Source organism: Chelonoidis abingdonii, chromosome 22, assembly GCF_003597395.2.
Source record: "Chelonoidis abingdonii isolate Lonesome George chromosome 22, CheloAbing_2.0, whole genome shotgun sequence".
In the NCBI taxonomy this organism is placed as follows: domain Eukaryota; kingdom Metazoa; phylum Chordata; order Testudines; family Testudinidae; genus Chelonoidis; species Chelonoidis abingdonii.
Window position 1 is genome coordinate 32661850 of NC_133790.1, and position 12942 is coordinate 32674791.

General features: G+C 49.2%; 1 protein-coding gene across 1 annotated transcript in view; it reads right to left on the minus strand.

Moving 5' to 3' along the window:
* The window catches only part of CASTOR1 (cytosolic arginine sensor for mTORC1 subunit 1), a 39226-nt gene that overhangs the window by 25736 nt on the left and 548 nt on the right, over positions 1–12942 (minus strand). The window contains exon 2 of the mRNA XM_032774292.2: positions 11308–11378. Coding sequence (XP_032630183.1) covers positions 11308–11378 — 71 coding nt within the window. The remainder of the gene's footprint in view (positions 1–11307; positions 11379–12942) is intronic.

The following is a 12942-nucleotide window of genomic DNA, read 5'->3' on the forward strand; positions in this document are numbered from 1 at the left end:
ATATCGCGTCCAGACCAGAAGCGATATTTCGATCCCCGAGCAATCGATTTTAACGCGCCGATCCGGCGCGTAGTCTAGACGTGGCCTAAGAGTATGCAGCAGTACCCAATTTTCAGGAGGTGCTAAGCATCCTCTGCGCCCATTGGATGGCATAAGGCAAGTAGCTTCTTCTGTGCTAGAGTCTCCCCTAACAGTAAAATTTGGTCCATAATGGTACTGACCTTGCTTGTAAAAGGCTTTGAAGTCTACAGGTGACAAGCATCAGGAGAGCTAATTATTAATTATTGTGCAACTCTGAAAACATCAGGCCATGCATGTGCAACTCAGCTGAGATAATACTGAACGAAGCTTAGCAAGGAATTAGAGAGGAGACGAAACTCGGTTGTGCCTTCAGACTGAGTTACTTCTTGGTTTGCCCTTCCCCCTACTCAGGGACCCACTTCAGAATGGCAGGGCCAGCTCAAGAAAGTGGAAGGCTCTCCACAAAGGCATCTGAATACCTCTCATCTTCCCTTCCCCCTGCTCACCTGCTTTAAGAGCCAAGATTTAAGCTGATCCCTCTCCCCATGTCTGTTCCAAACTGCTCTGCTATGTTCACTGCATCAGTCCCACAGGGATGGAGTTTCAACAAGGACAAATGCAGAGTCCTGCACTTCGGACGGAAGGATTCCATGCACTGCTACAGACTAGGGACCAAATGGCTAGGCAGCAGTTCTGCAGAAAATGACCTAGGGGTTACAGTGGATGAGAAGCTGGATATGAGTCAGTGTGCCCTTGTTGCCAAGAAGGCGAACGGCATTTTGGGCTGTATAAGTAGGGGCACTGCCAGCAGATCAAGGGACGTGATCCAGTTTTGGGCCCCACGCTACAAGAAGGATGTGGAAAAACTGGAAAGAGTCCGCTGGGGGCAACAAAATTAATTAGGGGGCTGGAGCATATGACTTATGAGGAGAGGCTGAGGGAACTGGGATTGTTTAGTCTGCAGAAGAGAAGAGTGAGGGGGGATTTAATAGCTGCTTTCAACTACCTGAAAGGGGGCTCCAAAGAGGATGGATCTAGACTGTTCTCAGTGGTAGCAGATGATAGAACAAGGAGTAATGGTCTCAAGTTGCAATGGGGGAGGTTTAAGTTGGATATTAGGAAACACTATTTCACTAGGAGAGCGGTGAAGCACTGGAATGGGTTACCTAGGGAGGTGGGGGAATCTCCTTCCTTAGAGGTTTTTAAGGTCAGGTTTGACAGAGCCCTGGCTGGGATGATTTAGTTGGGGTTGGTCCTGCTTTGAGCAGGGGGTTGGACTAGATACCTCCTGAGGTCCCTTCCAACTCTGATATTCTGTGATTCAGAACCAGGAGGAGGAGTAACCTGCCAAATACTCTTGAAGTGGGGATGGGGTCAAGTGAGCACCAGAGCTTAGTCCCTATGTCACAGCATTCTACACCACATAGCATGAGCACAAATGACAACAGCAGAGCAGCCTCTGTGGGCTTGTCCCCCTTCTGTCCACTCCCATGACGCAGCCCGTTAAAACTGCAGCAGAAGCTGCTCTGAGACATGGATATTGGGGAGGATGGGCCTAGGGAACATGGAGAGGAGCCCAGCCACCCCAGAGGACTGCAGCTTTGCAGCCTCTTGGAAGGTGCTTATTTGCCTTTGAGCTACAGAACTAGTGCTGCATAAGGGAACTACCCCAAATCGCAATGGGGTGGAATAGCTGAGCTGAATGAAGAGGTTGATGAGACCCCAGGCCCATGACCTGCATTTAACACGTCCTCCAACCCCAAATAGCAGGCTCAATAGGTGGGCAACAACCCAGAATTGGCTGACCAGTACTCATCAGTAACTTATCACTCTTTAGATCCTTCTGCATACCCTTTTATTCAGCTGAAAGGCACTGTTTTCTGTGAGTGCAGACAAAGGGTCTGTCTTCACTGGAGTCATTAGTATAAGTTAGGACTAGTCTACACTGGCAATGCTAAAGTGCTGCCCTGGCAGTGCTTTAATGTGCCCTGTGTGGTTGCAGCGCACCAGTGCTCTTAAAACACCTCCACGAGGGGCGCAGCGCCGAGCACCGGTACATCATCTACCCTGGCGCTTTACAGCGCTGAAACTTGCTGCGCTCAGGGGGGTGTTTTTCACACCTGAGTGAGAAAGCTGCAGTGCTGTAAATTGCCAGTGTAGACAAGCCCTAGAGCTGCATGCCCTTGCTAGTCAATACCCTCCCCTTGCTGTTGCGCTCTCTTCTCTCCACTACAGATTATTTGCTTCCATCACTTCTCCTTGCCCTTCCTTGTCTTTCTCCACACTCCCTGGCCTGGCTGCTGCAGCTGGAGAAGCTTATTATGCAGACCATCCGGAAGATTTTCCATAAGTGTGGAAGTGGCAACAGAACCAGGCTCAGACTCTTGGAGGAGAAAGCAAGAATCTCATCATAGCATTGCAAGCTGGACTGTGTCTAGCCCCATCCTTCTCCCACAAACACACCCATCAAAGCCTGATCCTAGACAGGTCTTTGTTGCACCAACTCCAGCCACCCTGGTGCACCATGTCCCACCAATAAAGCTCTTGAAGTTGTGCAGTCCCTTAGCACAGGCAGAATCTGAAGTGCAGTAACCATGGGCTCGGCTGCCCTGGCTCCACTCTCTCAGGCGTGCATGTCAGACATTCCCCTGGCAGTCACAAGAGAGGACTTGGGCAGGGCTGAGTTAGGGCAGTAAGGGTGCAATCACCCCCATAGTAATCTCAGGCACATCTTGGAGAGAGGGACTGCTCCGCATTTAGCGCCCCTCCTCCTTCTCCTGCTCCGCAGTGATCAGGCACATCCATACTCCCACAGTGGTGCAGAGTAAGTAGCCCTCCCCCTCAGGAAGAGGGGGATGTAATGAATAGAGGGTTTCTTCAATCAGCTCTGAGCATTCAGCCAAGCCCACCTGGATGGGATCCAGGAACAAATGACACAAAAGCTGCCTTTGCCGGCATCAGCCAGGCATCCTTGCTGCTTCTTTCCTGCCCCCTCTGCGCTGAACCCCCTACCCCTTCCCAAGGAGCAGAGAGATCCTGGTTGTGATTCTCTCCCAGCTAGGTTCTGGGAATATCTGTTGTGCATCTGGGGCCCCAGCTTCTTCAATGCACTGAGGACCCAGCTAACTGGTCTTTGCAATTAGATGGCTTTTCCTCATGTCAAATGATGCAGAATCTGCTTCAAGAGGCTGAGGGCTTCCAAAGCCAAGTAGCTGCAAGTTACTTTGGTAGGTACCTAGTGACATTTCCCCTGCTTCCAAAGCAGCATTCTAGATGCAGGCCCCACATTACAAAAAACACTCTCCTTCCTGACACCTGGAGGCTTGAGTGACAACAGGATTCCCTGTAATGACTGAAAATGCAGCTCCCACTTAGATGGGAACCTGACCAAGAAATTATTCTGCTACAGCCTGGATCTCACTTGCCCATGGTTAACAGAGCTCCTCCATCAGAGCCAAAGGCCAACTACAAGCCTTCACTAGGGGGAACAGAACTGCTGAGCCATGCCATCTGGGAGAGCAGTGACCAGCAGGGTCAGCCAGGAGCTGGGACTGTCAGGTCAGCAATGGATGCAGGCTTCGTAATGGTGAGATATTCTCCTGCATGACCAAGTGAGCTGGTCTGGGCAAACCATGCAGGAGTGTGGGGTAGAGACCTTCAGTGATAGATGGGTCAAGCTGTAACTTTGCATCAAGAGCAGCATCAGGGTTAGCAGTGAAGCTCTAACTGTAACTGAGCTGAGAATAGAAACGTCATGCCTGAGAACTCAAGATATTGCATCAGACCAGGGGAAGGGGAGCAGTGTGATGGATCTCAGCAATGCAGCTGGACAGTGAATAGATGTGGCAACTCAAGTGGTGATGGGAAGAGAAAATTTAGTTACCTCTTGATGCAGGGCTCCTTAAGCAGCAAAAGAAACATCAAATCTGAGCAATCCTAATGGATCAGAGATTGCTTGTCTGACTACAGCTAACCTAAAGGAGTACAACATAAAAGCCTTGGTGGATCAAATTCAGTCCAGACCTTCTTGGGGTTTCTCCAAGCCAATAGCTGTTAGTGATAGACCAGAGATTCTCAAACTGTGGTCCACGGATAGTTCCTTCTAAGGTGCGCATCTGGGTGGCTGCACGCAAGAGAATGAAGGGCCACCCACTTAATTAGTTGAGCTGCACAGGCATGGCTCCACTAATTACATGCCTGGACCCTGGAGAAGACACACATGTAAGGTGAGGTGGTGGCCTTGGGGGCAAATAGCAAGTAGATAGGAGGGGGCAGTGGAGAGAGAAGAGGGACTGAAGGGAATTTGGGACATGCAGTGCTGCGGCGGCCAGAGAAAGACATCTTTCCCTAGCTCCAGGGCTGTGGCTGCCAGGGAGAGACGGCTCTCCTTCCCAACCCCAGCTCGAGGGTTGCTGCGACAGGAGAGAGAGGGCACATCCATTGTATTAAAATATGAGTTGTGCACTTTTATTTGTAGAACAAAAAAGTTTAAGGGTTGTTTGTTTTTTTTTTTAATATAATGCTTTTATCCAAAGTGCTTTACAATAGTTAGCTTTCTAAATGTTAAGTATCAGAGGTGTGGCTGTGTTAGTCTGGATCTATAAAGCAGCAAAGAGTCCTGTGGCACCTTATAGGCTAATAGATGTATTGGAGCATGAGCTTTCGTGGGTGAATACCCACTTTGTCGGATGCAAGACGGATTCACCCGTGAAAGCTCATGCCCCAATATGTCTGTTAGTCTAGAAGCTGCCACAGGACTCTTTGCTGCTTTACAGATCTTGACTAACACGGCTACTCCTGATACTAACATTTGGAAAGATCATTAAGTTGTCCACCTAGACCCTCTGCAATTTTCAAGTGGTCTGAGAACCACTGTGATAGACCAAACCCAGGAAATGAAGTGTTTGGGCAAAAGCATCAGGAATTTGCACTGTGATCACTGCTTAAAAACACTTACTGGTTTTGAAGACCTTTGTACTGTCCCAGAGCATTGTAGCCATGGCAGGCTGAATACTAGACCCTAAAAGTCACATAATACCAATCATCATCACATCCACCCCCACATCCATTTCTAACATGGCAGTAAGCATCAGATCTGATGTGAATTTTCTGCCACTGGAAACCTGATTCTTAAATGGGACAGCTATCCCATGGAGATTTCTAGCTCCAGCAAAGACAAAGGCTGCTAAAATCATGTCAAAGCTTAAGTAATGGAGGAAAACAAGCTATTAAAGAGAACTTGAATCAGATGATTGAGTCTTAGAAAAAAAAGATTGCACAGCATTCAACCCTAATCCTGAGGGGTTGTGGGACAATGCCAGAACTGTCATAGGTCTTTACTGAACACTGGTACAGGATGCTCTCTAGCAAATACTAGACTGATGTTCAACATCCCCCTTAACCACTCATGTACAGGGAGCCCTTGAGGGAGATGTTAAGCCTCCTTTGAAGTTGGGTGACTGACAGCCACTTCAAACCCTGTTAGTCCCTTGTTTAAACAGCTCTTGCAGAAAAGGAGCTGTTTGGCTTGACATCCCAATGGAGAGGGCTGGTATCCCTGGTACAGGACAAGGTGAGAGTGTAACAGACATGCCCAGGCACACCCAGATCCGTTGCCCTGTATGTGACTACCTCAGTATTTCACTGAAGGGTGAGGGGCGTGTTTCTGCTGATTGCCTTGGTTATTGTGATGCATGCATGGGAAATAAGTGGAATTCTGTAATACACAGGAGATTTGGTTTAACAAAGTGAAACTCAGCACTGAGACCTGCCCTACCTCAGGTGAGCACAGACCTCCATTAAGCCAGCCCTACATTCATCATTCGGACCAGTGCAGGCTTAGGGTGGCCGCTCTCGCCAGACATTCCAGTACTTCTGGGCATAGCATGACCCCATGCCCCTTGGCGTGACGCCACACACACTGCATGTGAGATCACAGCACCCAGGGGTGCCATTTGGAGGAGCACACCGCTTCGCTCCCACCATGGTATAGTCAAGGTCACACTGGTCAGGGCAGAGTACACATTCACTAGGGTCTCCCCGATTCAGTTTGGTCTCAGTATCAAACTGGGGACAAACCCCCCCTAAGAAGAGCACCGTTCAGTTGATAACCAGACGAATGGCCTCTCCATGTAGGCATGAGGATTTACAAAGACAAAAGAACCCAAAGAAACGTTTCTGACTAGGGTTCCCCTGGGGTAAAAGATAAGTGTGTAACTGTGCAGGAGAAGAGAGCACAAGATTTTATCTGTTACGAAGGAGCTTCTGCCAGCAGGGTGTCTCACGAAAGGCGGATCCCAGCTTTCTGGACTGGGCAAGAACTGTCAGAACCAAGCCTTGGTGAGAAATACCTTAGGCAGGAAAGTAACTTGTTACTAAGTATAGGTGCTTTATGGCTTTCTTCTACCTGTAACCTTGTTTCCAAACCCTTATATTTGAATCTGTTAAATAAACTTCACTTTGATTTTACTATAGACCTGTATAAGTGCCTTATGCTAAGGAGAGCATGGAATGAGGTGAAATCAGTGAACTGGGGTGCATTGCCTCCACAAAGGCAGCAGATCAGTGTACATTGCAGGCATCCAGAAAGGACTGGGCACTTGAGTAACAAGGTACAGTGTGCTAATTGAGAGCCTGCAGAGGGAAAGGGCAGGGCTCAAAAAGCCCAGAGCGGAGAGCCCTGTGCGGCTGGAGAGAGTTCCTCTCATGGGCACAGACAGGGCTCCGTCCCACTGTAGTAGGGATTCACCCCAGACACCCTGGGTAATCCTGAAAGCTGCCAGAGAGAAGGAGAGCAGGTGAATGCATGGGGATACATGGCATGAGACAAGCTAAAAGCCAGCTGTGTTCCCAGGCAAAGCAGACAGTCAGTTCAGTTATGATTTCCCAGTTAGCCTCTTTCATTACATACAGGAATTACTGGCATTTGTTTTGTAACAACATCTGGCATTTAAAAGCTCAGCACAGTTTCTCTGCAGTAATATTACCTTGTGTTTAATGCTAGCTGTGTGGGAGGGTGTGACTGCAGAGCGATCTCTGATGCAATCTTTCCTGAGCCAGTTCTCTAATGGTGTGAATGTCTAGGTTAATCACCACAGAACTCACAGAATTGTCAACAGGGCCAAGTGCAGTGGGAGCTTGAACTGTACATTTCTTGGTTGATTTTAAGATGTGCAGCGTTCACGCTATTAGCACAGCATTTGACCTTAATAGGCATTTGCTTCTTGCCAACACTCCTCACTGTGTCAGCATGTACTATCTTTACATCATCCCGCCAAGGCCAGGGCTGGCGCTTCCATTGAGGCGAACCAGGCAATCGCCTAGGGCGCCGGGATTTTCGGGGGGCGGCATTTTGCCGGGGGGGCAGGGGGGAGGCTGCTCTGGTGGACCTGTCGCAGTCGCTCCTGCAGAGGGTCCGTTGGTCCGTGGCTCTGGTGGAGCTGCTGCAGGCATGTCTGCGGACAGTCCGCTGGTCCCGGGCGGCTGCGGTGGACCTCCCGCAGGCATGCCTGCAGCAGCTCCACCAGAGCCGCGGACCAACAGACCCTCCGCAGAAATGGCTGCGGCAGCTCCACTGGAGCCGCGGGAGCGGCGTGGCAAAATGGCTGTGCGCCTAGGGCACAAAAAACTCCAGCGCCGGTCCTGACCAAGGCGCTTTTGCTATGTTGAAGTTACAGCTCAGGATGAAGAGGGAGCAATTCAGCAAGGTCCAGAATGCTGCTCTCAGATCTATTGTTCTACATTTCCTGCCCTTCCCAGGGTTAGCATATGTCCTATGTATAAATAGGTATCAGTGAACAATGCACTAAACCAGCTTTTAAGTGACTGGTTATTACAGTACTACTCACAATACGAACCTGGCTGTGAAGCTCTGTGTTCACAGCCCAAAACGATTTCACTAATTACTTTCCACCCCCTGCCCTGAAGCAAGAGATTCCAAATTGGCCTGAGCAAGGCAGGACAGTTTGTAATGGATTAGAGGCTAAGTGACCACCAGATCCTCAGCTACAACAGAAGGACCAGTGCCCACTGATAGATCCACCAGACCCAAGCTAGTGCCATGCTGCAGCTGGGGGAAGCAGGAAACTTGAGTTCAGCTTCCAGGTCAGTGACAACTCCTAGGCCAGATCCAACAAGATAAGACATACATTTTTATTCTTTGCCAGCTTCTATTGCCCTGCAACAGGAAGACACCAGGAGTGGGAAGTCAGAAACACCCAGATTGGGAAGCACAAATCAGAGGTCTTGTTCAAGCATACTGCACACGGTGTGCAAGAGAAGGCTATGTTGGCCTGGGTTAGTTTTAGGCTGCATCACGCATATAGTTGGCATGAGTTATGAAGATATACAGCACACACAGTTTCAGTGATAAGCTCCATTCCCAACTCCCATATACAGGAATGAACGCCCTACCGCCTCCACCATTTTTTTTGCTGCGGGAGACAAGGGAACCATACAAACATACACAAAAGAGACTTTGATTTGTGCTTGCTAGTATAACACGTTAACTGAAAAGGAATGGAAGTATCTCTTTCTGGTCCTAGTTTCCACACAGAACCAGTATGTCGCAGACAGCGTGCCAGTGAAATGCACAGTGCTGCAGAGTATCCTCACCAGGTTAGAGCAGCAGTTTTCAAACTTTTTTCTGGCAACCCAGAAGAACAGACATACTGGGTCAGACCAAAAGGTCCATCTAGCCCAGTATCCTGTCTACTGACAGTGGCCAATGCCAGGTGCCCCCAAGGGAGTGAACCTAACAGGTAATGATCAAGTGATCGCTCTCCTGTCACCCATTCTCAGCTTCAGGCAAGTAGAGGCAAGGGACACCATTCCTGCCCATCCTGGCTAATAGCCATTGATGGACCTATCCTCCATTAATTTATCCAGTTCTCTTTTAAACGCTGTTATAGTCCTTAGCCTCCACAACCTCCTCAGGTAAGGAGTTCCACAAGTTGACTGTGCTGTGTGAAGAACTTCCTTTTATTTGTTTTAAACCTGCTGATTTTATTTAGATCCAGTTGAAGAAAACGGTTGATGCCCATGACCCAACGGAGCTGGGAATGAGGGGTGTGGGAGGGGCTCTGGGCTAGGACAGAGGGCTGGGACGTAAGGGTGGGGTCAGGGATGAAGGGTTTGGCCTGCAGGAGGGGGCTCCAGGTTTGAGGGGCTCAGGGCTGGGGATAGTGGGTTTGGGTGCAGGAGGGGGTCAGGGCCCTGGGTGCAGACTCTGGAGTGGGGCCAAGGATTAGCTCAGGTTCTGCTGCAGGGAGAGAGGTGGGGGGGTCCTCTCTTCCCATCATAGCTCCAAGGGCAGCTTGCACCCCAAACCACTCATCCCCAGCCCCACCTCAGAGCCCATATCTCCAACTACAGCCCTCATGCCAATCCTCTGCCCCAGACAAGCCCCACTCCCACACTCTGAATCCCTCGGCCCCACCACATGAAATTTTGTTATGTGCAGCAACAGAGGTGATGTGTGTCACAACACCTCCATATTGGTGCACATAACATTTATTCCGCCCATGGGCAGAAAAAATTAGATGGAACACTGCCTGCCTGGCTTACTGCTACAGTTTTAAAGAAAAAATACATGTATCCTCTTCCAGCCTTAGTTTATCTATATTACTGATATTGTTTTATTATGTTGTAGTAATTTGGAACAGTAAGTCTTAGCAAAGGTCTACAAGCAGCTGTTGTAGCAGCAACAACTCCAGCAACCAGAGTTTATTTTCAATTGAGTTCTACTATATGCTAGGGCGATGGATTCTTCCTAAAAGTGGAGGAGCAATGAAGCTCTGTTCCCATCATGACCCTGCTCTCCCGCTACCCCCAGGCCCTGCCCCCCCGACAAGCTGGAAGCTCTGGCCTTTCCACCTACATGGAGCAGGAGGGCCTGGGAGCAGACCCTGGCCATGTCCCCATTCCCAGGGGTCCCCCGCCATGAATCACAGAAGATCGAGGCTGGAAGGGACCTCAGGAGGTCATCCAGTCCAACCCAATCCCCACCTAAATCATCCCAGCCAGGGCTTTGTCAAGCCTGACCTTAAAAACCTCTAAGGTCTGTAACAGTGAATGGGATTCTTCCGTCCTAAGTGCAGGATTCTGTACTTGTCCTTGCTGAACCTCATCAGATTTCTTTTGGCCCAATCCTCTAATTTGTCTAGGTCCCTCTGTATCCTATCTACCACTCCTCCCAGTTTAGTGTCACCTGCAAACTTGCTGAGAGTGCAAGCCACGTTGTCCTCCAGATCATTAATAAAGATATTGAACAAAACCATCCCCAGGAGTGACCCTTGGGTCACTCCACTTGAAATCAGCTGCCAACTAGACATGGAGTCGTTGATCACTCCTGCCACCTGGGAGCCATGGACCCTCCACCTGCCCTGGGGAGTGGGGACACAGACCAAGGGCTACTCTCATGACTCCCACCACAGGCAAGTGGAGAGTCCATGGCTCCCTACAGTTGCCAGGGCTGCTCTTATGCAGGCCAGGCTCCAGCTTCGAGCCTGACTGTGGGGCAGGGCCTCAGGGGGAAAAGTTGGGGCAGGAGGCTTGGCCTGTGGCAAAAAGTGGAAAGGGCAGATCCATCCACTTAAGTGGTGGGGCCATGGTCCCTTGTCCCCCCTGTTCTGGCACTCCTGCTGTATATTGCACCATCTATAAGGCATTAAGTTGTCACATCATCTTGTCTCTACAAGTACACTTGGCAAGACAAGATCACCAGCACTTCCCTGGCCTCCACAGGCCAGCTGGCAAGGTTCCACGGTGAATGTGACAGCAGCAGCAGCACATCGCAGACTGAGAAGGCACTGAGCAGGAGCCACAAATCCAGAAGTAGAAGTATGGCTGGTTTTGAGAACCCCACCAGATGTGGAAGTGCCTCACCCTCACACATCCAGGTTAGGAGGGGCATGCAAGCTCATCAACCAGCTTCAGTGTAATATTTGCATTTCCTCTTTAAAATATCAACATAACACGTACAGACAACTACAGGGCACCCAATGCACATCTACATGATCATCCACAGCATGGACTGAGGCACACATTATACTGATAGGCCTGTATTAAGCCGAAAGCCAGTAACAGCAACGGGGCTCTACAGAAAATTCTACCCTATGTCCTGCAGTTGCCTTCTGATGTAGAGTTTTCAAAGCAGCAAAGAGAAACAATGGGCCTGAACAGCATTTGAATGGCAATGAAACAGGAAGCATGCTAGTGCCAGAACTGGGAAAAGCATTGTGTCTCCATGAATTGCAGCCTCAGCATGAGAAAGCTGTCACACTGTACCTTTAAAGCCTTCTTCATCCAGCATAACAGTGTAGTCCTCTGGAGTCTCTGTCAAGCTGAAGAACTTGCACCTACCAACACATAATTGAATGTAATGTGCACACCGAAAGATTCTCCAGTACTGGTTCACTTGCCACAGGCAGAGCAATTCCTCTCAGGTAAGGACAGTTAAGGTTCTTTTCCGTGGACCTATATGCTTGCCTCACCCACCATTTCCCCTCTGCAAACTGGAAGGAACCATCGACACTACATAGCCACATTTAAGCACTGTTGTGAAACCCAGCAGTGGCCCAACAGGATTAGAAACACTCATGTTTCACAGCAGTGCTTAGACAGGACCTGTTTCCTTCCATCCAATCATGTTTACTACTGCAAGATTTCTGGCTTTGATTTTTAAAGATTAATCCAGCCTTTGACGAGGGAGATCCAGGCTATAGCATGTTTTTATAAACCACTCCTCATTATTATCTACAGTAGGATTTGAAAGCATTAGCACTGTTCTAGCAAGAATCAACATCAAACATGACTCTAGCTAACATGACTGCTTTCAGGCATAGAGGGATGCCCAGGCACCACCACATCCAAAGGCAGCTGGAATGATTCAGGGTGAGAGGGAATGGTTTTAAAGAGCACACCTGAATTCAGAAGCACACTTCTCAGTGAAGTGAAACAGCAGCAGAGTGAAGTGTTCTCATGAAGGGAGCTAGGGTTCTCTGAGCCTGGGGCAATTTCATTCACAGACATCCAAACAGATGGACCTGGGTTTTGTAGGCATATCAGGACAGGGAAATCCCCCACCTGCTGAATCACAAGGAAGTCTGACACAAGCCAGAGAAGCAACAAGCATGGCAACAAACAGGTGCCCAGTGCCAACATTCACTTGTGTTAGGAGTGTGCAAGACCCAACTTGGAGTGAGCACAAAGCTGACTTATTCATGATTGTGTGTGAAAGTCTCAGGTAAGTGTCTGGCGCACACAACCTATGCATTTTTGCAGAGGTTAAAGTTCTATTTTACATCAATACTCATTATGCTAAAGTTCCAGAGCACCAGCCGGTGAATAAAATGTGCAAAGAACAATCTAGCACAGGAGCATGCATAATTGTGAAAGCATCTCTGATTATGTGACCCCAAAAAGCTTTTCATACTCACACCTAACGTGTGTGCCTACCTTGGGAATGTGGGAGAAAGAAAATGTCTGAATGTCATGGTCTCCATATTAAAGGAAGACAGGACTCCCTTCACTCTGGCCCAGTTTCATCTTATCACAGAAGCTGCCTACCAAAGCAACATGTACTCCAGCAAGCCATCTCCACACATAAAACCTGCTACGCACTGCATCTCACCTCACCCTGAAAGCAAAGCAACCACTCTCCCATAATTTGCCCCAATCCAACCCATTATCTATGCCCCCCCCCCAATCCTGGCCCCAACTCCTAGTTAAAGCTCATCCACCTGGGATCCTTCAATTACAGCTCACACCCATTAGCGCCTACCACACTCAGAAAGTGGGAGCAGGATGCTCAGAGAGAGGATTGAGGGTCTCCATCTCCCCCCATATCCATTATCTACTACCCTGACTCACTGGGGGCACACAGCTTCCCACCCCAAATTAACCAGTCCTCCTGACCCCCCT